The 27,048-nt window shown below is 52.7% G+C and overlaps 1 protein-coding gene across 6 annotated transcripts in view; it reads right to left on the bottom strand.

Moving 5' to 3' along the window:
* Positions 1-17,068: 17,068 nt before the first annotated feature.
* Positions 17,069-27,048, bottom strand: part of C16H6orf89 (chromosome 16 C6orf89 homolog) — a 31,770-nt gene continuing 21,790 nt past the window's right edge. For 5 of the 6 annotated variants that reach the window (XM_021633458.2, XM_021633457.2, XM_060369188.1 and 2 more), the window contains exons 4-8: positions 24,962-25,116; positions 24,712-24,851; positions 22,365-22,494; positions 20,162-20,285; positions 17,069-17,236 (exon numbers count right to left, since the gene is read on the bottom strand). In XM_021633458.2, the coding sequence (XP_021489133.1) occupies positions 17,142-17,236; positions 20,162-20,285; positions 22,365-22,494; positions 24,712-24,851; positions 24,962-25,116 (644 nt within the window). In that variant the 3' untranslated portion in view covers positions 17,069-17,141. Of the gene's footprint in view, positions 17,237-17,275; positions 17,374-20,161; positions 20,286-22,364; positions 22,495-24,711; positions 24,852-24,961; positions 25,117-27,048 lie in introns of those variants that run through there. The other variant, XM_060369186.1, reaches the window with a different exon arrangement.

Raw genomic sequence — 27,048 nt, 5'->3', positions numbered from 1 at the left:
TGGCACCCAGCTCACGCCCGATAGGTGCTGGGGACAGGGCAAGGAAGGAGCTGGGCCATACACATCTGCCCCCACAGGACTGGGTAAGAGGACTGGCAAGGAGGCTGCTGGGCCCGTCAAAAGAGCAAGGAGGATGAGGTGATGTGTCCAGTGCCTGAGCCCTGAGGTCCTGCCCACTGCAATGTTTGTGGTGGGACATGCCCACCCGGGTCTTCGGCAAGGGCAGTGGGCCCTCTTAACTGCTGCCCTACCCAGAGCAGCCTTCTTAGAGGGTTGGGGACATCCACAGGAACAAGAAAGAAGCTGCCAGACTGTCTACAAAGTGAGTCCAAGCTGGGGCTGCACAAAGAGAGCCTGTCTCAAGACACCAAAACCAAACCAAAACAACAACAACAAAATAAAACAAAACAAAACAACAACAACAAAAAAAAGCGAAGCAGGGGCAGGGTGTGGAGGTCTCATTCTCATTATGTAGCCCAGGTTAGCTGCTCTCTAACCACTATCCTCTACCACTGCAATTCCAAAAAGATGTTCTCCTGAGGACATGTCATGCGGGAGCTTCCTGGCAGCACAAGAATGAATAGAATTTCAACAGACACACACAGAAAGGACACCAGAAACGGGGGCCAGGCAGACATGTCCACTCCCAAAGTGATGTAAATTGCCTGAAGAAAACGATGGCCCACGAAGCCTTGCCCACTGCTGTGGTGGAGTTGCTCCGACCTCCACCACCTTCACTGAGCTAGACCCTTGCTTGCTTTTTTGTTTTGTTGTTCTTTTGAGATGGGGTTTCTCTGTACAGCCCTGGCTGTCCTTGAACTCACTCTGTAGACCAGGCTGTCCTCGAACCCACAGAGATCTGTCTGCCTCTGCATGGTCACACCTGCTCTCCCGGAGAGAAGGAAAGAGCCCAGGGTTTTTCCTTTGGGGGACTGCCAGAGGGAGATGGTCACATGCAAATCTGACCTAAGAAGCCAGACAGACAACAGCTGGGTGGAGCTCGGATCAGAGCACGGGTTTGATTCCAAGCACAGCAGGTCACCACTGCGAAAGCAGAGGAATTTACCGTAATTAAAAGAAAAATAGTTAAAACTGACTGAGCTCATTTCAGACTGGGAGCGGTGGGCTGAAACTTGGCTCAGGAGGCAGGCAGGTGGTGGGAAGAGGAGCCCTGGGAGACGGGACAGGGAGAGGATGGAGGAGGGAGGCAGGTGAGGGAAGCTGGGGAGGAGGAGCGAGCGCCGGGACCCCGGAGTGCTTGAGGGATGGGGGGGCCACAATGGGAGAGTTCCAGGGGAAATTGAGGCAGACCCCAACCCTGACCCCCAGCTCCAGCCCAGCTGTCACCCCTCAGCAGAGCAGGCCCTCTACCCCTCTCTGTGCTTTGTCCACAGTTTGGTGCCTGACAGGTATCATGAAAGGAGGGAAGAGGGGAAGACTCCCAGAGGCCTGGGGAAACAGAAAGGGGGCCCTGCTGCCCTCTGGGTTTTGGGTCCCTGGCTCCTGGATAGAGTGACCTCATCTCGCAGCTGGGACCCCAGAAGACTGCACGCCCCTGGGAGGACCTGGCTGCCCAGGTAGCCCCAAATCTTAAGCCGGGTCTGCCCCTCCCAGCACTGACCGTGCAGGCAGGGGCCCCTCTCTTTTCAGACATGCCACCCACCCTCCGACATGCCCATCGCCTTCAGCAGGGAGGCGGAGGGCACCTGGATCAGGCCTCCCGTGACTTCCTGTCGGGGCTCAGAGAAAGTATTGCTGCAGGACTACTGTCCCAGGCCTCACAGAACAGATGTGACCAAGCGTAAGCCACCTTCTTCAAGAAACACAATCCTAGGCCAGAGTCTGGGCATGCTGGGGGAGGCGAGGGAGGGGGCGCTTGTCAGGACACAGCTGTGCCTGGAGAAGGAGCAGGGACCTGGAGGGTGTGCCACTAGCAGGTGTGTGTGACCGGACAAAGCTAGAGCTACTGACAGCTGGCACTGTGGCCTGTCTTTTTGTTTTTGTTTTTCCACACAAGGTCTTGTGCAGACCAGGCTGACCTTGAACTCACGACGTAACAGAGAATGCCCTCAAACTCTTGCTCCTCCTGCCTCCAAAGCTTTGGGACCCCAAGGGTACAGCACCACACCTGGCTGCTCCTGCCTCTCTTAAAGGCACTCTCCCTCATATACGGCCATCTAAGACTACAGATGAGTCGGAGGAAGTGCTGACCACAGCAGAGGGGCCCATGCACACGTCCAGCCCGGGAGACAGCAGCAGAGGCGCAGCGCACGCACGTGCTCCTCTGCTCAATGACACCTGAGTCTGTCCCCTGACCACTGCCAGTCTCTGTGGCTCTGCCATTAAGCATGGGACATCAGTGCCATATGGACACCGTCACATCTTAAAGCCCCAGCGCCGTCCAGCGGGGGTTGCATACGTGAGCGCCCCCCTTCGGGAGCTGCCGATGCCCGAGGCACACGGTGCAACGTTCCCAGTGTGGCTGAGGGGCTGGACTTCCGGCTTCGCTCACTCGGGTTTACAGAGGCCCGCGCGGCTGCCGCACGTGGTCAGCTCCGTCTGTGCCCTCGTGGAGCTGCAACCTGATGAAGGGGGGCCATACGGAGTGTCCTCGGAGGCTGCATTTCCCCCTTGTTCCTTTAGCCTCCTTTCTTGCTTCCCGGCTGCTGTGGTGAGCTGCTCCACTCTGTCCTCGCCCTCTTCCAGTGATGTATGGAACCCCAAGAACCCTGTAAACTATAAGCAACAAGTTACTTTCCTCGGGCAGAGCTTCGGTCACAGCATTGCAGGCTCCTTTGTCAGGAGTTGGCCTAGGAGGCCCAGGACGGTTATGTCAACCTGGAGGACTCTTCCTGGCAGGCGACAGAGCCTGCCTGCATGGATGTCCCTTTTCTGAGCTTCCTTGGAGGCACCTGCCCCTCTTCTGGCAGGCAGGGTCTTTAATGGCTCTCTATTCCCAGCGAGCCGCGTCCAGCTCTGCTCCTCAAGGTGGCTCTGTGTCTACTGTTCCCACTTTCTCTTGTTGGATGGTTTCCCTCACGTTCAGCATCCTGCTCCCTGACTGAAGATGCAATGTGGCGCCTTCCTGCCACGATGAATCACTTTCCTTCTTAAACTGTGGTCCAAAACAAAGCCTAACTTCAGGTGCCTCTTGTCAGGCATCTGGTCACAGCTAGACAGAGCGGGGCAGGCAGCCTCTGGTGCAGTGTCCAGAGGCGGGCGGGGGCCAGGCTGCTGGGCACCAAGAGTACGATGATAAAAGTAGGAGCGGCTGTGAGCCGAGAGGGGCCAGGACTGCCCCCTCAAGCTTCTTGTGTGGCAAGGGTGCTCATCCAAGAGAATGGAGCTGCTGTCATCAAGTGGGCTGCCTGAGGAACACAGGGAGCAGGAAAGAAGTGGAGACCCAGCCCCCTCAGAGTGCCGAAAGGCTCAGCCAGCCCTGGAAGAAGTCTGTCTTGGTTCTTCGAGGCTAGGCCAGCAGGGAAAGGACTGTCAGTGCTGGGAGTCCTCAGCAGGATGGCGGCTCCACTTGGTGCTGGGCTGTGCAGGGACAGTGAGCATCCCCAAGGGGTGTATGTGGGCTGTGGGGAAGGGGCAGAGAGGGGCCAGGCTGCGGAAATGGGCACCACTCCCATAGGCTGAGGCCATCAGAGGCCCCTGCTTTGGCCCAGCTTAAGTCTCAGCTCTACGCTCTCAGAGCAGAAAAAACAGGGCTCAGAGCTGTGAGTCAGGGTCTGTTCGCCAGCCCCCAGCCAGCCTCGGCCAGCTCCATCCACTGGCAGCTTGGAGGACAGCTCTGGAAGCTGGAGGATGCCTGTCCGTGGAGGAGGGCAGAAGCAAGGCCTGTCCCGTCCCTCCCCTCCGTAGGTGTGAGCCAAGCTGGTTAGCAAGGAGGAACCCAAAGTCACTAAAGTGAGGCTTGTGCAGAGGACGCTGGGGAGACTGTGGTCCTGTGTGTGGGTCTCAGCGATAGAAAAGAGGGGTATGCCAAGCCGGGCTTGGCTCAGGTGCAGTATTTCTGTTTTATTTTGTCTTGCTTTAAATTTTATTACTTTTATTGATGTGCACAGGATGGGATGAACATGCCTCGGTGTGCGGGACACTGGCAGGCGTGGCTGTTCCTACATGTGGGTCCCGGGGCCAGAAGTCAGGAGTTAGGCTTGGTGGCAGCTCCTTACCCTCTGCACCACTTCAAACAGCCCTTTTCCTTGGGTTTGATCATTTCACTTTCAGTGTATTTTCCTAGTGGAGGTAATGTAAGGATTGAGGGGGGAGGATGAGGGGTAGGGGGGAAGGGAACAGGAAGTGGCAGGCAGCTAGGGAAAATGCTAGTCCCTGTGAGGGGAGAGTGAAGACTCAGGGAAGGTCAGGAAAGGGCGAAGGTCAGAAAAGAATCCTTGGTTATCAGAGAGCAGAGACGGTTTGCAGTGAGTCCCAAGTGGGCTGTGTAAGTGAATGCTTTTAAAACATGATAAAATGGGGTCTGGAGAGGTGATTCAGTGTTAAGAGTTCTGGCTGCTCTTGCAGAGGACCCAAGTTCGATCCCCAGCATCCACAGGGCTGCTCACGATTATCTGAAACTCCAGTTCCAGGGGATCCAGTACCCTCTTCTATCCCTCCCCTGAACTCTGTGGGCCCCAGAAACTCTTGTGGTGCACATCAATACACACAGTCAAAAGCTCATACCTGGGGCTGGAGAGATGGCTCAGTGGTTAAGAGCACTGTCTGCCCTTCCAGAGGACCTGAGTTCAATTCCCAGCAACCACATGGTGGCTCACAACCATCTATAATGAGATCTAGCACCCCCTTCTGGGATGTAGGTTTACACGCACATAGAGCACTCACACACATAAAATAATCTTAAAAAAACAAAACAACAAACTCATACCTACAAAATAACTGGGTACTGAATGGAGAGTGTACCCATATTACACAGAAGCAAGAGGTCCAGATGGGGCCGTGGTAGCTCAAGTCCTTTCAAAGAAAAGGTATGGGGGTTGGAGGTGTGGCTCGGTACAGTCTGTGCTTGTCATGGTCTAATCTAAAGTCCACAAATATTAAAAATGAATAGATAAATAAGAAAAGGAAGAAAGATTGTAAATAGTTAGTGGGTGGAGAGGGAGAAAAAGAGAAAAAAGGGAGGGAGGGAGGGAGGGAGGGAGGGGAGGAGGAAGTGGAGGAGGGAGGGAAGGAGGGAGGGAAAGAGGGAAGGAGGGGGAGAATGACTACAGCAACATCTGAAGGAGGAAAAGGGCTGAGCTGATGGAGGAAAACAAAAACCTTTCAGCAGGAGGAACGGGACACTCCCTGCAGCCCTCTGAGTGGTCAGAGCAGAATGAAATGGCATGGCTTCCAGAAAGCAAGCGTCCAAAGATGAAACAGAACAGAGCCGAGCACATGGAGGGGACCTTACAAAGCCGGAGCCAGAAACACAGCAAGAGACATACAGATACAGCTGGGAAAACTTTTTTTTTTTTTAAAGAACGGGTTTCTCTGTGTAGCCCTGGCTGTCCTGGAACTAGCTCTATAGACCAGGCTGGCCTTGAACTCAAAGACCTTCCTGCCACTGCCTCTGCCTCTGGAGTTCTGGGATTAAAAGTGAGCCATTAACAGAGCGAGTCCAGGACAGCCAATGCTACACAGATAAACCCTGTCTCAAACAAAACAAAACAAAACAACAACAAAAAAGTGTGTGTCACCACCACCAGGCAGGAGAAACAATTTAAATAGAAGGCTTGAGACAGTCACAGTGAGTGAAGAGATTTTTTTTTAAAGGCCAGAGTTTTAACACAGAGAATAATTTATATAGATACACTCAAAAGCAACTGCTCTGACAAAGTTAAAATAGGGATTCATTAAACAAGTCCAGGCAGGCTCAGCAGTTAGGGACAGCTGCTGCTCCTGCAGAGGACCCACGCCTGGCTCCCAGCATCCATGTCAGGCAGCTCACAGCCAACTGTAAACTCAGCTCCAGGGCATCCAGCACCTTCTTCTGGCCCCTGCAGACACCCATGATACAATAAACACACAGACACATAATATATATTTGCATATAGAAAAGAATGCATCCTAGAGATGGTTCCTGACCATGGCTGCTCTTCCAGAGGACTCACACAGAGGCTCACAACCGTCTGTAACTCCAGTCTCAAGGGCTCCGACTGCAGGCACCAGGCACACACAGGGTGCATATGTGAGCATGTAGACAGAGCACCCAGACACACAAAAATAACTAAAAATAAAGGAATGTGTGATTTTGACAAAAATAAGCTATTATGCTGAAAAAAAAAAGACACTTGGTGAAATATCTGTTTTGAGCAGGGTGTCTAGAGGCTCGTCAGTGGGATTATTAGGAAAGTCTACAGAACGTGTCATGTCGGAGGAATGTGCAGTTGTAAAATGAGCTTACACTGAGCAAAAAAGGACATACTGACGTTCAAAAATGTTATCACGGGGTGGGAACCGTAACTTCTAGTTAAAATGGCCCGGGGATGCCACTCAGTGGTGGGCAAATGCCTGGCACGAGTGAGGCTACGGGTTTGACGCCCAACACCACAACCTTTCTCTAATTAAAAAATATTTTTTTTAAGATTATTTCATGCGTGTAGGTGTTTTGTCTGTGTGTACGTCTGTGTACCGTGTACATGCCTGGTGTCCATGAAGCCAGAAGAGGACTTCAGATCCCTCGGAACTGGCATGACAGTTCTGAGTCTCTGTGTGCGTGCTAGGAGCTGAGCTTGGGTCAGCCAGTGCTCTTAACCCCTGAGCCCCCTCTCCAGTCCTCCCTTTTATTTTTAGTTATTTACTTTTTGATTTAAGACACCCATATATTCCAGAATGACAGCAGCCAAGAACAACCTTTAACCTCTGGTCTCCCACCTCCACTGTGAGGACTGGGGTTACTGTGTGCACTGTGCCTAGTTTTCATGGTGCTGGGGACTGAACCCAGGTCTTTGTGGATGCTTGGGTGTCTCAGTCAAATCTCTACTTCTGTGAAAAATGCCATGACCAAGAGCCACTTGGGGAGGAAAGGGTATATATCAGCTTACAGATGTAGTCCATCATCAAGGGAAGTCAGGGCAGGAACTCAAGGCAGGAACCTTAAGGCAGGAACCTGAAGGCAGGAGCTGATGCAGAGGCTTTAAAGGGGTGCTGCTCACTGGCTTGCTTTCATGGCTTGCTCAGCCTGCATTTTAATAGAACTCAGGACCACCAGCCCAGGGGTGGCCCCACCCACACTGGCCTGGGCCCTCCCACAACAATCATCATTCAAGAAAATGCCCTGTAGACTTCCGTACAAGACAACAGGGTGCAGGGAAATTTCCTCAGTTGGTTTTCCCTCTTCCCAAATGACCTTACTTGTTGACATAACAGTAGCCAGCACACCAGTCAAGGCCTGCATCTCCAGTCCTCTGTTTTTACAACTGCACATTCCTCCTCCAGCCACTGTGAGTGAATCCGATTCTACAGCTCACGAAACCCCACGAAACCCCAGCAAAACCTGAGGCTTGCTTTGTAGATGCCCGCAGCTGACTCTCAAGTTCACACTGGGCAGAAAGCTCAGAAGGCCCCACTCACTCCCGAAGGAACAGCTGGCATCAGGATTCTGTAAAGCCACAGCAGTCTCACAGCATCACCACAGAGAGCACAGGAGTGCAGGAGCGGGCTGGAGAGAGAGCTGTGTCGGTGCCACACGGTGGTGGCTGGCAGGGAGCAAAAGCATCACCGTGTGGCAAGGATGAACAGGGCCAGGATGACAGGGAAACGAGAGGCAGAAACAAGAAGGCTGACCAGGACCTTTCACCTGTGAACTGTTTGGTCCCCAGCACAGAGGAAAAGAGGCAAAACCCACAGAATAGATTCCACAGAGCAAAACACTAAAAACTCAAGGTGACCTTGAGTACAGAGGTGGTGTTTGAAAATATTTTTATTTGACGTGTGTGGATGTTTTGCCTGCATATATGTTGCCGCATTGTACAAAGCCCATAGAGGCCAAAAGAGGTCAGATCCTCTGGAGCCACACATGATTCTGAGCGACCGTGTGGGTGCTGGGAACAGAACTCTGAAAGAGCATGCAGCCATCCCTCCAGCCCCTGAGGGGAAGGAGGCTTCTGTTTCCAACATCAAAGGCACAATCCATAAGCTGGCTTGGCTGAAAACCACAGCCAGGTGTGGTGGCTCAGAGAGTTTGGGGCTAACCTGGGCTTCGGTGGAACTCTTTCAGGAAAAACCACACACACATACACTAGGGGTAAACTTCTGCTTTAGAAAGACAACGTCAAGAGATAAAACAGGCCACAGACTGGAGGAAATACACACAAAGACACAGTTAAGATGAGATGATCACCAAAGCATACAGAGGACTCTCAGACGAAACACAAGAAAACAAATAACCTACCTTAAAAGTGGCCAAAGACCCGGAAGGCACTTCTTAATGAAGACACGTGGATGGCAAATGGCAACAGTGCTGTTCACCATTAGTCACTGGGGAGTCACAAATTGAAACAATAAGATGGTAATACCAGGAACACAGACCAGACAGAAAGGCCAAGATCCAACCGCGGATGTCACCAAACGCTGGCAGAGACTGAGAGCACCAAAATCTCTCCTTGCTCGGCGGAGAGTGAGCGCAGAAACGCGTGACTGGTCAAGTGCTGAGCCGGAACATCTGTTGGGAGCTGAGCCCCAAGTGAGAGTTATATCATCCCCATCCAAGGCTCAGGGTAGTTTCGGGATGAGTGAGAAGAACACAAAAGCTAGCCAGGTGCGGTGGCGCACGCCTTTGATCCCAGCACTCAGGGAGGCAGATGCAGGTGGATCTCTGTGAGTTCGAGGCCAGCTTGGTCTACAAAGACAGTCCAGGGCAGCCAAGGTTACACAGAGAAACCCTGTCTCAAAAAACAAACAAATAATAACAGCTGGAGCATGGACAGGAGGGCTGTGAAATGCTGGCTTCTGAACATGACAGAACCACTGCAGCTATGACAGTCAAAGCCTGTGTAAAGCCTGGGGCCTGTCAATATTCCATCATGGGTGAGAGAGGGGCCTGGAGGCACTGTTAGCAGCCTATGGCTGCTGAGGTGGGGGCAGCCTAACTGCACGTGGTCCACAGGCCAATCGATAAAACCCCACCCATGTCTCAGCAGGCAACCCTAATTAAAACAACAAAATATGAAAAGTAGGAGGAGAACTCCTTAGGAAGAAGAGCGTCGGTAGGGATGGGAGAGGGATAAGAGAGGGAAATGGAGTGCAAGTGACCAAAACGCATTATATGCATGTATGAAATTGTCAAAGAATTAAAAACCGAACACCAAAACAACCACCAGACTGTTGTTCTGCATCTGGGGGCAGCCTGGGACCTGGAGAGTTGGGGTACTCTCCCAGGAAGCTCAGCCCCGTGGAGGCCAAAACCAGAAGTGAGCGCTCAATCGCAGGAAGGTCAGTTTCCGGTTTCTAGACAGAAAAGAATGAACCTCAGGATCAAAGATGCTCAGGTGACAGAAATCCAGACAGGCGGCAGTGAGGGCCTTGCCTGACTTGGGTGAGTTGGCGGCTGCTTCCAGAACAGCTGGCTGCTCGCCCTCACAGATGGGCACTGCGGTGGCCGGAGGGGTGTGGCAGCGATCCCTGTGGACAGGCCTGGAGTGGTTGAAGCTCCAGGTGGCCCACGGTGCGTGGCTGCCTGACAGTCAAGCCCGGGGCTACAGCAGCAAATCCTTCAGGGAGGAGGGGGAACCCTTCCTTTCCAAGACTAAAAGACGAGTCTCAGAAGACCTCTGGTGAATTGACGATGGTAGCCCAGTTTATTTCATGTAGAACAGGGCTTTATAAACCTTGGGCAGTGGGCGGGGCTTCAGGGGTGAATGTGTCTGATTGGTTGGGATTAGGTGTGCCGGGATGTGGGGGTGGGAGGGGAAACTCCAGAAAAGGGAAAAGGTCACTGGTTGAAAGCTGAGGTACGGGGACATCTCTTTAGCACCGAGGTTTTTTCCAGGGATCCCCAGGTGCACACTGAACAGGTTTCTTATCCGGAAAGGATTGGGCCTGTAATCTCCCCGAGAGCTGTGTGACACTCCGTAGAGGATCTGAGCTTTCCCCAGATCAGGCAGAGAGGAGAGAACCCAGCTGAGGAAGGGAGTCCGTCATTTCCTCACGGAACTCAAGGGATATCCGGTAATGCCAGGCTTCAACCGGAACAGCAGGGTCCTACAGCAAACCAACCAACCCGCATCTCATTGTTGGGCATGCAAGATGGTTACAACCACTCAGTAAGAAAATCCGATGGTTTCATAAGAATTAACTGCCCTTACTGGAGAGCCGGCCACTGTGCACCCACGTGAACTGAAAACGTGTCTGCGCGAAACCAGCACATGACGATTTACAGTCCAGGCTCATCCGCACGGTGTGAACGAGGTCAGCACAGGCTCACGGTTGTAAGGAATGTTCTACTCTGTCGCAGGACGCTGGGATGCGGGAAGGCTGGGTGTGATAGGGGATGTGGGGGAACTCCCCGTCTTCGCTTGATTTCCCTGTGAACCTAGAAGCTGCTCTTAAAAAAAAAAAAAGAAAGAAAGCTTATGAGAACCAAGGCCTCAGTCTGGACTCCCAACGGTCGGGTCTGGCAGAGGTGAGCACAGCAGGTGAGCATGAGAAGAGTAGGTGGGAGGAGACTGAGGCTGGCTGGGAGGCCACGGGGTCAGGGGAGAACAAGGAGGAAAACGGCTCTACAGAGACTGCTGTGGCAGCCTGCTGGAGCAAGAACTGGGAAGTACACAGAGTAACGAACCAGTGATCAAAAACTACAGGGAGCTGGGGCTGGATTCCTCGGGACGTGGTCCTGATCAGGAGCAGATGAGCGAGACCCTCGCAGGCAGCCAGGGTCGCTGTGGACCTCGTAACCGAGAGGCATGCAGAGCAGCAGGGATGAGCTCTGGGCCCCGGGGTGCCCAGGCCAGCCTCAGCAGAGCTGTGCACTGCCGAGCAGACTGGAGGAAGGCTGAGGGAGCTCTCCCAGCCAAGTCCAAGGGCAGAGCAAAGGGAAGGCCGTGTTTCCAGGCCCTGAGGTCCTAGAGACAGAGCAGAGGCCTGGGGGGAGGACGGGGGGGGGGGGATGAGGGTGAGAACCCAAAGGAGGGGGGAAGGCGGGAGGGGAACCATCAGGTCACTCTCCCATGCTCCCAAGGGCTGATTAGCACTGAGAACAGGCTACCTCTCTTCCCTTCAACAGGCACCAAATGCTAAGTGGGGCAGAGGTGTTAAACAGTTAATTCTGAGCAGGCAGATCAGTTATGACTACGGAGTGCAAAGACTTCTAGAGAACGAACCTTAGGTGCTAACGAGCAACACCGTCCATTTCGTGTAAACAACACAAGCATCTCAGTGTATAACGCAAAGGACCACGCTGCAGGCCGCGGCTCGCCGACAGTGGAGGGGCTGGAGAAATCCGGCACAGCCACACCACGAAGTATTAACCCTGAGAAAGAATGAGAGCAAGCCACGCCAGCAGCCTGCGGGGCATCCCCGCAAGGAGCCGAGCTCTGTGAGGTAGGGGAGGTTCCGTTTCCAAGGGGCTGGTGATGTCGTTCACCTGCAGCCTTGGCTTCTGTCCCAGGTATCACAGTGCCTGACTGTAGTCTCAGCACCTGAAAGTGGGGGCGGGGCATCTGAAGGTCAAGATCATATTTAGCTACAGAGAGAGCGCAGGGCCAGCCCGGGTCACATGAGACCACTCAACCTAAAAATCCACCCACGATAAAGCAGTGCCCCTCCCCCATCCTTGTGACCAGAGCCCCCGAAAAGATCCACAGCAGAGCATGGCTTAGCAGGGTGGAGAAGAGGGGAAAGGACAGCAAGTAATAAGAGAAATGAAACGGTGGCCTTTGCACCTGGGCATGGTGGTGTATCCCTATAATGTCAGCCCTTGGGAGCCAGACACAGGCAGAGCCTTGTGCGTTAGAGGCCAGCCTGGCCTACACAGTAAGTTCCAAGCCAGCCAGGACCATATAGAGACTTTGTCTCAAAACAATAACAACAACAACAACAACAAAAAGAGACAGAAAAAAATGGCCCCATTACACATTTACATAAAAAAGAAATCACGATATATAACATATATATATATATACATGAATATTCATATACACATACGTATACACCTAATGACATAACTCAAAGCCACTTTACACTGAGTGCCACTTGTCTGGTGGCAGCTGGCCTGAGCCAGCAGGGCACTTGGGGCCTCCACCTCTGCCACTGTGAGTGGGGTACCCTTGAGGGCATGTGGTCACAAGAAGCTCTGTGTGGCTGCCTGGGGTTTGAGTAAAAAGCGCAAGGACAAGAGAGGGAGAGCTCAAAGCACTGAGACTCTGGACTTCAGGGGTAGCAGATGAGAAGCCCGAGGGCTTCAGGAGGAAGGAGGGCTGTGCGTGCAAGCGCAGCCCTAGGAGAGTGAGACAGAGAGCAGGGCCAGTCAGACGGCCCTCAGCAGAGTGTCACAGACCTGCCTCAAGGGCCTGCTCACCACCCACTTCTTGGGGAAAAGAGAAAATGGGAAAATTAAAGGACACCAAGAACAGGATAGTTTTCAACCAAGCAACATAGACTTCCTTAATTGCAAAAAGTAAAAATTCCATCACCTGAAACTTGAATTCACACCCACTCTTTACCTTCCCAAGTTTGCAGCACACCAAACTACTGCCAGCACGGTGTTCTCTGGGCTCCTGTGGCCAGGGCAGGTGAAGGCCTCTCTCATGTGGCCCACCCACAAGCCACACTTTCTAGACTGCACTGGCCCCTGGGGACAGCAGGAAGGGCCCATGCTTTGAGCGTCCCTGCCTACCCTGTGCCTTTCCTCCCCTACTCTGGGCATCTGTCACTGGTCTCTCCACAGGAGTCAGGGAGACAGACAGGGAGAGGTAAAAGGCCACTGTCAGCCCCTTGCTGGGCATGACTGTGGAAAGTTGCCTTGGTGGGACAGGCTTCTCTGGAAGTGCCCATGTCCACTGGGTCTTGCACCGAGTCCAGCTTGAGGGAGGGACACTGTGGAGAGTAAGGATGGAGGCCCAGGAGGACCCCACCCCAGAGTGGCTGTGGTGTAATCAAGTAAAGCTTGGAGCAAAGCAGATGTTCTGACTCCTCAATTTGTTTGAAACTCTAGATGTAGCGGGTGGGGTCCCCTTCTCTGCAGGGTGTTGGCAGCTGTGGCTCTTGGACTAGTGACCACGGACTGACTGACAGGCACTGAGCAGAGGCCGAAGGGTCCCTGCTTGGTTATGTAACATTCTTTCACTCTTGGCTGGGCTTCGAGAGTCTGGACAGTCCAGTCTCTAGAGGGAGGAAAATGACAAATGCATTTAGCACTAATGCTGAAATTATGCAGGGCAAGGAAAGCAGACACCGAGGGGCCTGGACAGCCGACAACCTGGCTGGAGGCTTCTCTAGAGCCCAGAACTTGGAAGCCACACAGTGCCCGGGGAAGCAGGCTTGGGCACAGGGTGAGCACCTGTCCATCTCCCTGCTGTGCTCTTCTGGAAGACGGGCAGACTGCCTGCCCAGAGTCTCGTTTTCCACTTGCCATGCGCTGTCTCCATAAGCACGGACAGCTTCCTCGCGGGCACGCATGGGTTCTGAAGTACCACATTCATTAAAAGAAGCATGCTTAGTCACCGGCTGGGTGCTGGCTCAACTCCCTCTCTTCCCCCCACAGCCTGGCCTCAGCTCAGACACTTGAGTAGCCGCTGTGGAAGTGATGGGCTGAACACATCCAGACCACAGGGACAAGGCTGAGGTCACCTGCGGGGAAGGAACATGCAAACTGCCTTTCAAACAACAGCTCCCACACTGAGGCCTGTGCTGGGTTTTGGAAGAAGAGACTAGAAAACAGAGAACTGAAAAACAAGTGATGCAACTCCAGAGGGACCCACAGCTGGAACTGCACACACATCTGGAAACACAGTGATGGGGAGACGGCTGGATGCAGCTGGGCTCCAGTGTTGCTGACCTTCCTGCCGCAGTCTCCCACCGGGGTCCCAGTGGGGCACACCTACTGGCCAAGAAGGGTGCGCCTCCTGTTCTTGCCTCCTTGTGAAACGGGGAGCAGCCTCTGCTTCACAGGCCCATGTGACGGGTAAAGCACAGCATCGTAGCCCGAGGTACACGGGAGGCGAGAACGGCTTGGGAGTTATTCTTTTCTTTTAGAAAATAAGCTACGCTACGCAACTCCGGCACTTGGGAGGCAGAGACAGGCAGATCTGTGTGAGTTGGTGCCAGTTTGTTCTACACAGTAAGTTCTGGGCCAGCCAGGGCTACATAAGAAGATCCTGTCTCAAGCAACCAAATTAACCAAACCACCCCCAACTTTGCTCTGAACTGCACCAACTTGGTGTATGCGAATCTCCTAAATCATTGTCACCCCTTCTCCTCCTTAAAACCCAGAGTAGGGTGAGGACAGGCCTTGCCTCTTCCAGAAACTGCAACAGCTGTGGTGCCCATTCAAGAGTCGACTGCTTAAGCTCTGGCCACTTGGACTCAAAATGGCTTCAAACTGCTTCACAATTCTTGCTTCCCCAGAGAGCTGACTCTAGAGCCTGGAGTCCCACAGGAAAATGAACCTAACTCACACAGAGGTCACCATGTCACTGCCTAGTAAACACTCCATGAACCTGTGGGCAATACCACTGCTGGTTCCCACTGACACTTGAGGTGAGGTGGTTAGACTGGTCCTGCCCTTCCCAGTGCCAGTTCCTCATCACCCACCTTCTTTTCTGTACCACAGGCATGGGGGTGGGGGTGGTGAGGGAGGCTTTGCTGCTTGATGCCAGGCCTCAGCTGGCTGGAGAAAGCCCACCGGCAGCCCTCAGCCCTTCCTGCAGAATCTCTTGAGGTGAGAGACCTCCATGTCTCACACAATTAAGGGCAGAGGACGGATGGGCCTCTGGTCCTGCTGTGCTGAACTGCAGAGCAGCCTGGGACGTTCAGGGCTTCCCAGGTGGCCCTTACGGTCAATCCAGGCGAGGCTTTCTTAGTTTTCAAGTTCTGAGTTTAAACATGGAGCCAAACAGGGAAGGAACACAAGGGAAGCCCCAGGCTGAGACAGTGGCTCTGCAGTTTACCTCTGAGCCTCCTCTCTGAGGTGAAGTCTGTGGTTAATTCCAAGGATCAAATTTCAGCAGCCTCGGACCCAGGGCCGAGTGTAAGCCTGGCCCACAGGCACCAGGGAAGGCCACTGGCAGCTCAGAGCTGGCCTCTGCACGGCCCTCTGACGTACAGCCCCTGAAACCCTAACTGAGCAGTGGGACGTTTACGTGCGCAGAGGTTGGTTTCCCTCCATCTGCCGCACAAAGGGGCCATTCTTTCAGGAAGAGTTCCCCGGGCGTAGCTCCCCTGGGTGCAGTTCATACTCGAGAAGGCTCTGAGCCAGTCCGTCCTGAGCTCTGCGAAGGCTTGCCTTCATAAGCCCACAGACAGCCCCAGCCTTCTCAGAGCCCTCTTTGGCTAACTCCACTCGTGCTTTCTACCCCTGCTCATGAGATTCACGGGGCTGAGGGCCTGGGAGAAGGTACGGGGCCCATCCAAGGATGGCAGAGACAGAGGCTCACAACTTCCTTCCATCACCACTGGCTGCCTTGGCCTATACAGACCTACTGTGCAGCCATCTGACTCCTACAGTTGGGAACCAAAAGCCACGCAGCTTGGTTTTTCTTCATCCGCGTGAGGCATGATCAGCGGCCAGTACCTAGGCATGTCAATAAAGGAGCAGTAAGACGGCAGAGGAAGCTGGGTGTAGTGGTGGTGCACTGCAGCCTCTAATTTCAGCACTGTGGAGGCCAGTGTGGTCTACCTGAGTTCGAGGCTAGCCAGACCCTGTCTAAATAAGAACAAAAAGGAGGGCAGAGGAAGCAAAAAGAACATCCTTATTTGCAGCTTTATGAGAACACCCCAAAAGCATGTGGGGAGCAATAAGCACAGCAGATCACAAGTTAGGATAATCCTGTATCGGGGCAAAACCAGTACCTCACCTTGCCTCAGGGTACGAAAGGGGGGATCACGGTAGGGCGGAGAGAGGGCCATGAATCGAGCTGCAGAGGTGCAGACCCGACAGCTCTCGCTTTGGCTCTGCAGCTCCTCCCTCAGCCACACGACAAAAGCGTTGAGGCTGCTGACAGATATCTCGGTAGGAAGTCAGGCCTAAAGATCAAACTCAGGGAGGCGCCATCTCCTTCAGGCCAGCAGCTCTCACTCACTCCTGACGGGGGTGCGGCGCACTACGCTGCTGCCTTGAAGTGACAGGGCTGGCCGGCCAGGGGAGGCCGAACTTCTGAGGAACACATGTGATGGCCAGTGGCGGAGGGGCCCAGGATTTGGTAATATTCAGAATTGTAACCAGGCACCAGCATCCATCACAACTCAGGTCCCGGGAATTATGAAAGAGGGCGCACTCTCCGTTCTCCTCCAGGTGATGCTGAGGACTGAACTCGGGGCTCACGCGTGCGAGGCAAACACTCTACCGCTGAGTCACAGGGGGAGGAGTTGAGACTATGTAACCTCACTATGTAACCCTTGCCAAACCTGGGGCTCACTATGCAGACCAGGCTAGCCTAGAATTCATAAAGACACGGGCCTGCCTCCCCAGTGCTGGGATTAAAGGTGTGTACCATGAGACGTGGTGGTAGCACCCACCTTAAAAAATGAAATTCCGGCTTTCTGATCCTCCCCTCATTGCTCTAATTCATTCTCCCTGTCAAATTGTAGTGATTTTTAAAAGGTAGTCATGGCTTTCCCACAAAGTGCAAGGGGACGTGGCCAGGAAAACAGTCGACAAACTGATCCAACCAGGGCCTACTGCTGCCCCTCCACGCCAAGAAGCAGCACCCCTCCACCGCCAAGTAGAGGAACCATGTCCACACACTTGGAAGGAGCCACCAGCCTATATCCAACACCTTGGGGTCCAAAGGCCTGGGGGAGGGTAAATGTGAGCAAAGTCTCTAAGAGGTCGAGGCCCAAGCCACTGTCTCCAGCACACAGCTGGCAGCCAGGGCATGGAGGGCAGGTAACTGAGCGACCGAGCCGTGGGAAGTGTTTCAGCGTCTTTATTCCCCCTCCCCACTCTTCTCAGCCTGCTCTTCAGCTCTTCGGACAGTTGTTTCTCACAGTTCTGAGAAAGTGGTTCCATCGCAGATGACCAAAGGCTGCGTCCCTCTGGCTACAATGTAGGCCTTCCAGTGGGCAGCACCGGCATAGCCTTGGAGGGAAACAGCAACAGGAAAGCAGTGAACGGCAGGGAGCGGGGGACACTGTGGGCAGAGCACGGGTCTGCAGTTCAGCCGCTCTCGCGGATGGCGGGCTTCTTGCTCTGAAGGTCTCTGGGCTCTCTGAAACCTGAGGAAGCATTCCTTACTCTTACTACTTTCCTGTGACCTGACGTTCAAAAAGAGACACTCCCTACCCTTTCCTGGGCAACCCAATCATGTTTTGGCTGGTCACAAAGGCTGCTTGTTTCAGATGAGGACAGCATGAGCTGTCAGTTCTCAGGCAGAGAGTCTGATTTTTGGTTGTTGCTGCAGAAGTGTGCATATGATAGGTCCCTGTCATCAGCGTAGGCTGACCTCAAGCTTGGGATCCTCCTGCCTCAGCGTTTTTTGTTTATTTGTTTAAGACAGGGTTTCTCTGTGTAGCCTTGGCTGTCCTGGACTTGCTTTGTAGACCACACTGGCCTCAAACTCAGTAATCTACCTGCCTCTGCCTCCCTGAGCACTAGGATTATATGACGATACCCAGGACTGGCTTTATCTTATGCTTTCAGCGAGACAGGATGGGTTCTGTGGGGAGCACGAGGTTATTCTAAGATGATTTCACTACAGCATAGACAGATTAACTTCAGTCAGCACTTCCCAACGGGCTTTCTAAACCCTGAAGGGGTTCTGAAGACAGAGCCTTCCATGGCTCTTCCACAGCTTCTCAGCCTTTGCACATCCTGCCCGCTGTGCGTGAACAGCTGTTTGCAAAGCCCTGACTCAGGAAGCCTATCGGCAGGCCCTTCTCTGGGTGCTCCTGTTTTCACTCCTGAGGTTACGTGATAGAAAACTCAGAGCTGGATTATCTGAGCATGCGAGGGAGGTGACATGCTGGTCCTATGCAGCATGGAGCCTGTGGCTTATAGTACTGTCCTGCGCATGGAGCAGGGTAGCTCTGTTGCTGGGTGCAGGCTGCACCTGCAGTCCTAGTGTGGTAAAGGCCGAGCCACAAAGACTTCGGGTTTGAGGCCAGCCAAGATGCTGCTGCCAGACCTCCTCTCAAAATGAGCAACAGCAAGTTAAGTAAATAAAGAAATAAAAGGGGAAGCTGGAGGTGGTGGCACATACCTGAGGTGCCAGCACAGAGACTGGAGGGACTACTGCAAGTCTGGGCTACACAGGGATATCTAAGCCACAACTACACTGCAAGACTGTCTCAAAAAATTCAAAATTGTAATTAAAATCATCTCAGGCTAACTTTTCCTTTCAAGCTAAATCCAAGATTAAGCAGTCTTGATCCGGAGTGTCTAGAATGTGAAGGCTGGTCCCAGTCTAGATCCTGCGTGCATAGGCACTGACCATTACTTGCTGGCTGAGGAGGGTCACACAGTCCTGCTGGAGGACAGCCAATGCTGTGCGCAGCACATGTCCTTGCTAATGCCTCCACTCCAGAATTCCTACTGATCTATATATACCTCCTCCCCTCCATCTCCAGCTTAAACACCATGTTGGTGAATAGTAAAAACAGAACTAGATCATAGGACAGGTTTGTCCCAGGGCCGTTTTTAAGGGTCCTGAGTGGCCATGCTACACCCCAAGTTATTCTTCCTCACCAGTAACTCTGACTCCAGTCCTTCCCACCTGTGGCAGAGTACCGTCACCTCCATTCCCCCTACTCCCCCAGAATGGCACCTCCATTCCCCCTACTCCCCCAGGCCTGTTCTTTTCCTCAGTATCTGCCCCTCTTCTGTGCCTGCCATGGGACCAGCTGTTCAGCCAGGGGCCTGGCCTGTTCTAGGCTGTTCTCCTCCCCTATCAATGCCTACTCTGCAGTTGCCAGACACCTCTTCTTTTCAAATTCTATAACTGGAAATCTGGATGCTTGTGGGAGCTGGAAATCTGGAACTGGGAAAATTTAAGGTGCTCTGTAGTTGTCTGAACAATAGTATTTGTACAGACAGACAGAGAGCCCTGTTTACGTGTAGCCGCGAATCTCAGACCCTGCTCTCTGTAACAGCCCCCTCAGTGAACGACGACTCCACTCTAGGAAGCAGGGCCTGCTGTCTCCGTGCACACGCCCACTTTTTATCATAGTTCTGCATGGCTGGGCCACACCAGCTGGACCCCATTACTATTACTCAGTTGTGCCATACTTGCTCCCATCCTGACACTAACACAAAGGCTCTGGGGCGTGGAGATTAAGCTTGGCACAGTGCCGGCTTCTGGCCCTTACCGAGGTGAGAACTTTCTAGGCATCCTATGGCTTCTGGTGGCCAACAGTAAAAGGACCCAACTAGAAGCTAGCCTTAGCCTGGCAGGAGCTCCAGACCTTACCAGATCTTGAGAGGCAGCACAAACAGGGCAGCAGTGGCATTTGCTGCCCCCTTGCTTCTGCTGAGAGGGCTGCTGTCAACTGACGGACTCTGGAATCGATTCTGAGGATACTGGGTGGCAAACATGGAGCCAGACTCAAGGGCGGTCATTGGTGTGAGCTGGGACTTGGCTGTGGACCCACACAGAGGACATGCGCCCATGAGAGGGTGGCTCTTCACCCTCCGCTGTCTTATTTGCACAACAGCTCTAAAGGTCTCCTCTGGCCTTGCCTTGGCTGTGCCCTGGCCTGCCTGTGCCAGGCAGGTGGAGGCTGCCTGACCTAATGGCAGGGCACTGGGAAGGTCATCTGATCTTCATCTACAAAGTGATGACTTATTGTGAATAACTTCCAGAAGCCCTTCTAACTTAAAGCAGCTCTGATCAGCAGGCATCATCCTTCACAATGACGCCCCTGCACACACCTTGCCACGCTGCCTTGTCTGTTCTCTTTCTAAGCATACACTGACTCTGTCACATTTGATGCAACTGGACAGAACCTTCTTGAAGGCAGCGTTTGATACTTAGAAATACTGTCTCTGTCCTCCGGAAACCTTACATACCAATATCCCCAGGCTCTATGGGCATGGCCACCGACTGACAGTGCCTCCGGCACTGGAAGGGAGGGATGAGCTGCAGCATGGCTTCCCCGCTGCCAACAGTAAACAGGTCATGTACCTTATGCATCTGGAGTAAAAAAGGGGTACAAGAGAAAGAAGAAAAAAGAACAGGCGATTAGTACATAAAATCCTTAACACATACTGACCTTTTTTATTTAAAAAAAAAAAATTTTTTTTGAGACAGGGTGTGTCTGTCTTGGAACTCTATGTAGACCAGGTTGGCCTTTTATTCACAGAGATTCACCTGCCTCTGCCTCCTGAGTGCTAAGATTAAAGGCCCAAATGCTTGGCCTTCCATATGGCTAGTTTCCCAGCAGGCAGAGCAATGAGAAAAACATGATTAATAACAAATTTTATAATTATGACTAAAAGACAAAACAAAGAGTGTTTCCTAAATCATGACATCTCCTGGAACTGAGACCAGAGCAAAATCTCTTCTAATATTCTTTTTAATATTTTAAATCTTATTATCTGTGTACCTACATGTGGGTACTCTTAGTGGCCAAACAGGGAGCCAGAACACATGGAGCTGGAGTCATAGGAACGGTGAGCTGCCCGCTGTGAGTGCTGGGAACTGAACTTGGGTCTTCTGCAAGGGCAGAAGGCTTCATAATCACTGAGCCTCTCTGTAGCCACCGATGGGCTCTTCAGAGCAACTGTGTGATTTACTGGGTAACATCCTGGGTGACAGTGCAAGGGCAGACAGTTTCCCAAGTGCATCTCCAAGGCCACACGGAGCCACTTCACTAGCAACCAGGGGCACAGGAGGTGGCCTCCCAGCTTGAGCTGGCTTGAAGGGAGCAGGCACTAACTACCTGAAAGTAGATCCACAAGACCACAGCAAGGTAGGTGCACCCCTCGCTCATAGTGTCAGAGGCTCAGATGCAGGGAAGACTGAGCGCCAGCCCCAGACAACACTGAGGACTAGGGAAAGTGGGGCTGCATAATGACCAGACCCTATTTCTCTCTATCCTAAGACTGCCCTGGGACACTGGGCCACGGCTTTCCCAGGGCCCAGGGACTGGGAGGAGGACAGCAGGGTGGAGTAGTGAGGCCCGGGCCAGGGTGGGGATACACATATTCTAAGAAACCAGGCCCTCAGGATCTCTGCCTCCACAGCCACTCCCTTCTCAAAACACCCCCCAAGACAACTTCGATAACCATCTGAATGGCTGCATTTATTCCTCTGGCTGGACTCCCCTGTACTCAGCAAGCTGAGGAAATTCACTTCAGCATTCAAGTGAGAAAATGAAGATAAAGTCCCTCGCCCAGAATTCTCTCATGATTATGAGAATGAAATCATACTGGAGCCCTGAGTTCTAGCTGGACACAGCAGGCCAGAACAGTGAAGTCTGAGGTGAGAGCCTGGCCCTTCTCCACACTGCAGGCAGTCATTCTTACTCCTACACAAAGTGGGTTTTATAGGCTTTTAAATTCCTTCAAGATAGTTCAGCAAGTCTGGAACAAATTAGGAATATCAGGAGGCTGCAGACACAAACCACAAACCAGAGCCACAGGTGGGACACTTTTTTTTTTTTTTAAATAAAGGAAAATTTATCCCTTTAATTATTCAACTCAATCCAAATTCAGAAACCTTCCCTCAGGAATGGAACTCAAAAAAAAAAAAAAAAAAAAAAGCAATTCAGACAAAAGTGGATAGACCCAATGGGAGAGGGTACGATAGGCGGGTCAGCCGCTGGCCTTCCTGTGCCATGCAGATGTCACAGGACCTCATGTTGGCCTTTCCAGTTCTCTGCCATGACTCTCGTTCGTAGGTGGGTTTTTCAAAGCTGCTAAACTCGGGTAAAAGGTTTCTCTCTCAGGTTGCATTTCTCTGTTTACAAAAAGGACTGAAATGACGATGACACACTGAGGTAGGGACATTGGGGCAACTCCCTGCTCCTTTAAAGAGGAGAAGCAGCGGGCTTCGATCAGCGGGTGAGGAGTTCCGGGGAAGGTCCCTTCAGGCCAGAGCTCCAGCAGCAGTGGGGAGGCTCCACGAGTCTGCATGCAGGGAGGGCGTCACCCCAGCAGTGCACACCCCAAACGGGGGGCTCTAGAGCCAAGTCCTCTAGCGTGGGCGTCACCCCAGCGGTGCACACCCCAAACGGGGGGCTCTAGAGCCAAGTCCTCCAGTGTGTCCTACCTTGCTACCCACCACAGGTGCCGGCTGGATCAGGAAGCATTTGTTTAAGGAGGCGTCTTTTGGAAAGGGAAGTTGTGTAAAAACAGGAAAAAGCTCCCGTAAAATCTGTGATCTGTTCAGAGGTCTTCTCCTGAAAAGGTGAAACAGAAACAAACAAGTCACCAGGCAGATCAGCTGGCCCACTGCAGGAGCGCAGAGTGGGGGTGCAGTAACAGCTGTGCAGAGGGCAAAGAGCTGGACTCCGACACGCACGCATGTGCGTGCATGCTACATGTACCGCATGAGGCCCGAAAAGGGAGTTAATCCCCTGGAGTTGGTTACAGGGGCCCTGCTGTGGTGCTGGGAACCAAAGCCAGGTCCTCTGGAGCAGCAAGCGCTCTTAACTACAGTCTTGTCCAACCTGTTAAGTCTCTTTGGGTCAGGCTCTCCTGGACCCTAGTGGGTCGCCTGTTCACTCTGTAGCTGAGGACCCTTTCCCGGATGCTTGTGCCTCCACAGCCCAGTGCTGAAGTTCCCAAGAGTCCTGGCATGTGTCATCCCAGCCTGCGGGACGGTATCTTAAGCTTCAGAGCCACGATGATGGGCATGCAGAATCGGTGAGCTGTGCCAGGCACTGGGAGAAGCCCTACCATTAGTGGTATGTGTGGATGGAATGTTAAGTCCCAGCCGAAGCCACGCGTAGGCCAAGAATGCACGCACTCTGTCTGGGAAAGAAGCTGAAGCTGATGTAAGCAGGCTGTTACAGGGGCAAGAGGGCGGAGAAGGGAGGCAGTGAGCAGCCCAGCAGCCTGCTAAGCGGGGCATTCTACACACAATAGATGACAATTTTAAAAAGGTGGGGCAGGGAGATGGCTCAGCAGGCAGAGGAACGCAAGTGTGAGCCTGAGGAGCTGAGCTCCCCCTTGGATCCCACTCAGTGGTGGGGGAGAATCAACTCAGAGATGGCCTGACCCCACAGCTGAGGGGCCTGGATGGTTCAGAGGTTAAGAGCTTATTTTGTTTAAGAAAAGGAAACTGTCCGGCACAGGGGCTGCCGAGATGGCTCAGGGAGTCCCATCCCAGGCCCCACAGGGTGGAAGTCAGCGCTGACTTCTATAAGTTGTCCTCTGACCTCCACACATATATGATAGCATGGCACTCACACACATGCACACAACAGATGACATGATAAAAAATTTAATGTAAAAAATATTTTAAAAAGTTATCCGGGGCTGGAGAGATGGCTCAGAAGTTAAGAGCACTGTCTCCTCTTCCAGAGGTCCTGAGTTCAAGTCCCAGCAACCACATGGTGGCTCACAACCATCTATATTGGAATCTGATACCCTCTTACGACAGGCAGGTGTATATTTGGATAGAGCACTCATCTACATAATAAATAAATAAATAAATCTAAAAAAAAAAAAGAAAAAGAAAAAAAGAAGTTATCCAACAAAACCGGTAAAGTGCAATTTTAATTTTCCTTTGAGCCAGTTCTCCATGGGAGCTGGCTCTTCCTTTCTTGCCAGAGGGAGCCTTAGCCCTCAAGGATGGCCCACGTTTTTTTGCAGAAATCAAAAAGGACTGGAAAGCAAACCGGTTTCAATTGGCTTGAGTGAGCTTGGGTAGCTGAATCTACCCTTTGATCTGCTTTGCGCCATGGCCCCAGGGGCAGCGGTTCTATTTGTCAGGCTCTCTCTTTGGCCCTCAACCCTCCCAGCTCTTCTCCGTCAGAACACAGGTTAAGCAGATGCAGTCAGGCTCATGATGGTCTCAATGAGAATATCCCCCATGGCTTGAGAACTTGGTCCTAGGCAGGCACTGTTTGGGGAGGCTGAGGAGGTGTGGCCTGGCTGGAGGTGTGTCACGTTGGGAGTTTAAAGACTGTCTGCTTGGTGTAGGAGATGACTCTTTAAAAAACAAAAAACACTGGTCTGTTATGCATACAGTGTTCTGTCTGCATGTACACCTGCACTCCAGAAGAGGGCCCAAGAACTAGATGGCTGTGAGCTACCATGTGGTGCTGGGAACTGAACTCAGGACCTCAGGAAGAACAGCCAGTAGAAGCGCTTAAGAGCCATCTCTCCCGCCCCGAAGAGATCAACTTTTACTGCTCTGGAAATACAAGCCCAAATGAACACCTTGGTCATGGTGTTTTATCACAGCACTAGAACAGCAGGAGCGTCTGCATGGCAGGGTCCTTCCTTGGACACCCTGTTCCCTGCCTCCCTGTGCTTCGTGCAGGCTGACTTGGCTTCCCTCCTTAGTTAGGTGTGCTGTGAGCTGATCACACAGAGCTGGCTCTCACCGCTCTGACACCCGGCCAGCCCGGGCCCCTTCCCCACTTACGCTAAGCACTCTTCACACTCACCATGGGTAGGAATATGGGAACCACCTCTCAGGAAAGCAGCGCCACCACTTGGTGAAAACGCCCTCAGTGAAGCCCTCTGTGGCCTCAGGATACTGGCATGAGAAACGCTGAATCTCTGAAGACAACAGAGGCTGTCCAGTCTTGGTGACACAGAAAGATACAGAACACAGTTAGCTACCACAGCTTTGCAGGGCTTGATCCAGCCTTTTAGGGCCAGGCTGTCCATAGGGAAACCTGGCTTCTTACCTACCTTGATCACCAGAGGACGGAGTCTCTCAAAAGTCTTCGGCGTATCCTCTGGGAGCGTTACCTTGAGGGGTAATATCTGGGCACAGCCAGTGCAGTTGGCAGGGATGGGCTCTGACTTGTTCTGCTCACAATCATTCGATGACCAGGGGTCAAAGTCTGAGAGAGAAGAGACAGAGAGCAGACAGGAACAGAAGAACAGGTGGTGAGCCCAGCAGCCCCAGGAACAAAAGCAGACAGCAAAGCAGCAGTTTCCTCTGGAGACCTCTGCAAGGAGGTGTGGAGGGCAGGGTTCTGGGAAAGAGACACTTTTCTTCATATGCTTTTCTAGACTTTGTGCAAAGAATCTTCTAACACTCACACGTATTTCCTGAATCACACCCCTCAGCAGAGCGTAACAGAGGCAACAAGCATTCAGCTACACAGTTCTCCGGGCCTCTGACCTGAACCTGGCATGTCTGACCGTCTCCGGCACTGGGTGGGGCAGTGCACAGGTGCTCCCTCATGTGCACGTGTTCTGGTGTGGCCCCAACCCTCGGCTCTTTTGTTCTGGCGACAGGGTTTCTCTGTGTAACAGCCCTGGCTGTCCTCGACTCAAACTCACAGAGATCTGCTTCCTAAGTGCAGAGGTTTTTCTTGTCAAAGTACAGGAATTCCTTCCAGGTAATGGATGCACAACGAAGAAGCATAAAACGAGAAGTTACAATGATGAGAAAGAGGCCTGTCTAAGCCCGCAAGCATTCAGCCTCGTGCGGTGCTCAGTGTGAGGCCTCCTTTCTGTCTCTCTGTGAGCTAGTGCATAAGGCGTTCCCCAGGCACCTGAGGAGATGCAAGAGCACTAGAGGTACTGAGCAGGGGCGGAGGGGGCAGGGCTGCAGCAGAAGGTGGCAAGGGCCACAAGGGCTTCATGCACGCCTGGCTGCCCCCATGGGAGCGGTCAGAGGCTTTCGAGCACTGGTTTCCCAATGTTTTAGGAAAGTTATTCGAGGTTGTGACTAAGATGTCCTGAGAGGGGCCAGTAGGAGGAAGGCCTGGTTATATTTGGGCTTTAACCTTTGTTGGACAAGGAGCAACTAATGAGAAGTGAGTGTACTGAGAAGCCAGGGGCGTGGCAGTCTGGAAAAGCGTGGACTGCAAGGGCAGTGAGGAAGATGCTGCCGGAACCTCATGGCATTCCCTGGCATCGGCAAGGGCTGGCACCGCCAGTGCCCGGGGAGCACCACTGTGGGAGGCCTGCCGATCTCCTTGCGCTGAGCTCTACACTGCGGACTTGTTCTACAGTAACACCATTTTGTCAGAATCAGTTAATTATGAAAATCTTCCCAAGGTGAGAGCTGAGAGTCAGGACAGAGGGGTCTTCTAATCTGTACAGATGCTTGGTGGCTAGCAGCAGCAATGAACTTCTAACTGTAACTTGGGGCTTGTTTGGTTTGGGGGTGTTGGGGATGGAACCTCCTGAGATGTGAGCCTGCTAGGCAGGCACTCTAGTCTAGGCCTGTGCCCTGTTAGGTTTTATTATGGGGTGATGCCTGGGTGAGGAGGCTTTGGCGAGGAGGCACTCATGGGACACTGAGAGACTTGGGAACCGAGAGAAAGCCCGGGTGCTGCCCCTAAGTCTAAGCAGCGCCCCAGTACTAACAGGGCTGGACACAGCATCAGTACACGAGGCCGCACCTCAGCATGGACAACTTAGCAGCCTCTTGGAAGGCTGAGGCAAGAGGATTGTGAGTTTGAGGCTAGACCACAGAGCAAGGCCTCACCTTAAAAAAGATTAAAGGCCTTTAATCCCAGCACTCGGGAGGCAGAGACAAGTGGATCCCTGAGTTCGATGCCGGCCTGGTAACAGCCAAGGCTGTTACACAGAGAAACCCCGTCTCAAAAAGCCAAAAACAAACAAGAGAGTCAACAGCTTTCTTACTCGTCTAGCCATGAGATCAGCTGAAGCCAAAGTGGAAAAATGACCCGATTCATAATAACAAACACGAACTTACCAAGGGAGAAGGACTAAAGCATTTATATACAAGACAGTAGAAAATACGGGTGCTACGTTCCTGACAGCCAATGCCATGCCGGGGACAGAAGCCACTGACT

The sequence above is a fragment of the Meriones unguiculatus genome, chromosome 16 (assembly GCF_030254825.1).
Source record: "Meriones unguiculatus strain TT.TT164.6M chromosome 16, Bangor_MerUng_6.1, whole genome shotgun sequence".
In the NCBI taxonomy this organism is placed as follows: Eukaryota; Metazoa; Chordata; class Mammalia; order Rodentia; family Muridae; genus Meriones; species Meriones unguiculatus.
The sequence above is the reverse complement of the archived record's forward strand: the minus strand, read 5'-3'. Positions and strand labels throughout refer to the sequence as shown.